The following is a 4,314-nucleotide window of genomic DNA, read 5'->3' as shown; positions in this document are numbered from 1 at the left end:
TTCAAAGATAAGAAAATTAGTTTTCTACACGCAAAAAAAATTAATTTTTAACAAATTATTACAGCATTCAACCAAGTAGTTGAATTTTCGACCAAAAATAGGGATTTTTAATAAAAGAGTGGAATTTTTAACAAAATAATTTAATTTTTAACCAAAAAAAAATTAATTTTATACAAAATAAGTCCACTTTTAAAAATTAGTTGTATTTTCAGCGACAAAAAATGAATTCTCAACAAAATATGTTATTAGTTTAATTTTTATCTAAAAAAGATCAATTTTCAGTTAAGAAAAGTAGTTTTCGGCCAAAAAAAGGAAAGAATTTTTAAAAAAAGTTAAATCTTCAACCAATAAAATTAATTTTATACAAAACAGTTCAACTTTCAACTAATCAATAAAAAAATCAGCAAATAAATAATCAATTTTCAGTTAAGAAAAGTAATTTTCAACAAACAAAATAGTTTTTAACAAAATAATTAAATCTTCAACCATAAAATTAATTTTTAACAAAGTAACTTCAACTTTCGACCAAAAAATATGGATTTTTAACAAAAATGTGAAATTTTCAATAAAATAATTTAAATTTTTTCACCAATAAAATTAATTTCGTACAAAGCAGTTCAACTTATAATCAATTAGTTGAATTTTGAACCAAAAAAGGTGTATTTTCAAAGAAAAATATTAATCGTAGAATTTTCGACTGAAAAAGATTATTTTTCTGCCAATAAAGAAATTGTTTAATTTTCAGGAATGAAAAGTTGTTTAAAAAAAATGAACTTTTAATAAAAAACTTCAATATTCAACCAATGAAATTTATTTTTAACAAAGTAAGATCAAATTTCAATCGAGTAGTAAGATTATCAACCAAAAAATACAAATATATTAACAAAAGAGTGTTATTTTCAACAAAATAATCAATTCTACTTTCAAACAATAAAATTAATTGTGCGCAAGGTAGTTCAACTCCACGAAAAAATTTTATTCGAAAAATTTGCCACTAAAAACGATCAATGTTTAACCAAAAATAGAATGGTTATCTTTGCAGCTAAAAATACAATTTTCAAAACAAAAATAAATTGTTGACCAAGAAAGACGATATTTTTTAAATAGTTGAATTTTCAACAAAATAATTAAATTTTAACTCAAATAATGAACCAAAAATAGTTCGGTTTTTTTATTGTGTTCTATTAATTTAGTTTGCGTTGAAGCAAAAGAACGAAAAAATGGGAAAAGAAAAAGCTTCTTGAAAACGGGGAAAAAACAGGAATTATATACAAAAAAAAAAAGGTAAAAGTGGGAAATAGTGGAAAGAGTGTCAAAATATGGACAAATCATACGGAATTTTATAAACTTCAACTTCCGTTTATCAAACATTCCTGACTCAGGTTTTCCCTGATATCCCGGAATCCCCTGACCTGTAAACAACCCTATAAATGTACGTTCCACCTTCCAGAATAAAAATTGCCAAAGTTTAACAAGTTGTAATTACTAAACTATTACCCTATATAATTAAATTATTATTATTATATTCAGATTATTATACTTTTCACTAAAAATAGATTTAACCCTTAAAGAGCATGCCTAGTGTGAAACACCCAGCGACTTGTTTGCGCTTTAAGGAAACGTACCAAATTCAATAAAATGGAACATAACGCCAGATTAGCAAATGACATGAAAAACTATTTTTCTATGTCATTTTCAGATAATTTTGATTTCTATAATTTTTATACGCCGTTTAAGATAAATAAAATCGTTTGATCACGCAAAGTACGGTGTTTCATTTTTCATTGAATTGAAGCTTTTATTTTTTAGAATTAATACCTTCTTTCAAACGAACACTAAAAGACTAACTTTATTTTTGAAGCTCCGTATCTCGAAAGTATTCAAGTCAAATTTTAAGTAAAAATATCAAAAACTTAAAATTTAATGAATTTTAGGGTGAAAGAAGGCATTTTTTAATTTTTTTTGCAAAAAGGATTTTTTTAACTACTTTAAATTTCAAAAACTGTTATGAAAACTTTTCTCCTTAAACTAGATAGATTAAACATCATTAATTGATTTTCTTGTAAAAAACTTCCCAATACCGTTGGCACAGCACAGGTTTGAACCCTTGGGTACGTAACACCCAGTACGCTCTTTATGTAATTTTACGGAAGTATGCCCTTTAAGGGTTAACCTACAAATATTTCGCAAATTAATTCTGATTAATCCTGCTCTATTTTAAAAATAATTTCAGTCTTCGGAGAGGAAACCGCCTCTTTTTACAGACAGTCTTATGTTTTTTCATCATGTTCAGGTAATAATTTTTCAAGCACCGTCAACTTTATCATTTTCCAAACAAATTTTGGGATTTCAAACGTTTTTCATTATAAGAATCGCAAATCATGTTCACTAAAAGTAAGTCATAAATCACTAGCAGTGTTGGGTAATTTGTTATTTTTTTTTTTAGTAAGTAGTCACAGTTACAAAATAAAGTAACTTCTTTTGGGATTCGCAATCCGCGCCCTTCAATAATATTCAAATGAACTATTTCCTGTAGAGGACAGCTCTGTGCCTCGCATGCATATTACAGTCACACATCTCCACACTTCTCTATTCTCCCTTATAGGCGAGCGGCAAACCCCCAAAAAGTCGCTTAGAAACACGAAAGTGTGACCAGATTCTTACAACAGGCTAGAAATGGTCTATCTTTATGTTTTCGAGGGTGCTGAATCCGAATATGGTATTTATTTTTTATTAAATTTGGGGGAACCTTGTCAAAATCGACTTTTAAGTGAAATTTGTACTGAAAATAATTTTATGATTTTTTAAGTTCAATTCGTTGATGCTCAGCCAAAAATCAATATTTATTCATGAAAATTTAATAGCATGTTCTTCAACTATTTTTGAAAGTAGTAAAAGTTGTCCGAAATTTCCGAAGCATTTCCCGGCTGAGTGGAAAACTTTGGAAAATTTTTTTCATGGTATTGTGACTTCGCACGTTCAAATGAAAAAGTTGAGTGACAAAGTTTTTAATTATCCATCACTATATATACAGTCTCAAAGTACATAGTTTAAGGAAGTTTTTCAGAAAATTTGAGCCCTTAATCTCTGTTAGAAAAAAAGATGTCGATTTTTCAAGTTGCGCGCAGCACGCCGCGCGCGTGTTTTTCCAGACGTCTGGTTAGAGAAACAAGAAAATGAACTCAGCCAATTACGCGCGATGATTGAATCCAAGTTTTTTTATGCATTTCAACTTGCTGAACTCGAATATGAAAGTTGTTTTTTTGTGAAGAATCTCGTTCAATTATTATAAATAATTTAATTATTTCAATCGTCAAAAAATTGTAGTGAGCAGCGAACGCAAATACCACGCCTGTGAATAAATAATGATATAATAATATGTTGAAAAATTACAACACAATTTGTTTAGACTGTTTCTTCATTATTTATTGGTTCTGTTTTATTAGGGCACGAATCTTTACAACTACATAAATCACAACAATTCAAATTAGTTTTCACGCAAGGACATATATCCGTAGTACATGAATTTTTCTGTGAACAGGAACAATAAAAACTTTGCAAATACTCCATGGCTGAATTACCATCATAGTAATCAGGAAAAATATTTCCATCATTATCAACTAACCATCCACACGTTTTCAAGTCTTTACTAGTTATATTTGAACTTTTCGCCTGTTTCCATTCATTGATTTGCCAAAAACACCTCAACACGTGTTGTTGCAGAGCAGGTTTGGAAGGTGGCAATTTGTCAGTACTTACATATTTGAACATCGCTAAATTATATCTCAAAGAATTAACATTCGATCGAAAAGCTTTGGCTTCATTCTTCGGATCGTACAACATCGATATAAATTTACTGACTATTTCCATGGCATCCTCGAAAGTAACAATATCTATCATAGCGAGCCTGTTCAAGTCGTCTTCTGACATTTTTTTCAACGTAGCGTAAACAGTCATTCTCGTTTAAAATCTTGATTCGAAAGCTCAACAATATATTATTATATTATTATTTATTCAAAGGCGTGGTATTTGCGTTCGCTGCTCACTACAATTTTTTGACGATTGAAATAATTAAATTATTTATAATAATTGAACGAGATTTTTCACAAATAAATAACTTTCATATTCGAGTTCAACAAGTTAAAATGCATAAAAAAAAATTGGATTCAATCGTCGCGCGTAGTTGGCTGAGCTCATTTTCTTGTTTCTCTGACCAGACGTCTGGAAAAACACGCGCGCGGCGTGCTGCGCGCAACTTGAAAAATCGACATCTTTTTTTCTAACAGAGATTAAGGGCTCAAATTTTCTGAAAAA

At 29.1% G+C, this 4,314-nt stretch overlaps 1 protein-coding gene across 1 annotated transcript in view; it reads left to right on the top strand.

Annotated features, from left to right (window-relative positions):
- The first annotated feature begins 2,233 nt into the window (after positions 1–2,233).
- LOC117179503 (1,5-anhydro-D-fructose reductase-like) overlaps positions 2,234–4,314 on the top strand; it is a 23,341-nt gene continuing 21,260 nt past the window's right edge. The window contains exon 1 of the mRNA XM_033371370.1: positions 2,234–2,293. Within this exon, the coding sequence (XP_033227261.1) occupies positions 2,286–2,293 (8 nt within the window). The 5' untranslated portion in view covers positions 2,234–2,285. The remainder of the gene's footprint in view (positions 2,294–4,314) is intronic.

The sequence above is a fragment of the Belonocnema kinseyi genome, chromosome 9 (assembly GCF_010883055.1).
Source record: "Belonocnema kinseyi isolate 2016_QV_RU_SX_M_011 chromosome 9, B_treatae_v1, whole genome shotgun sequence".
Classification (NCBI taxonomy): Eukaryota; Metazoa; Arthropoda; class Insecta; order Hymenoptera; family Cynipidae; genus Belonocnema; species Belonocnema kinseyi.
The sequence above is the reverse complement of the archived record's forward strand: the minus strand, read 5'-3'. Positions and strand labels throughout refer to the sequence as shown.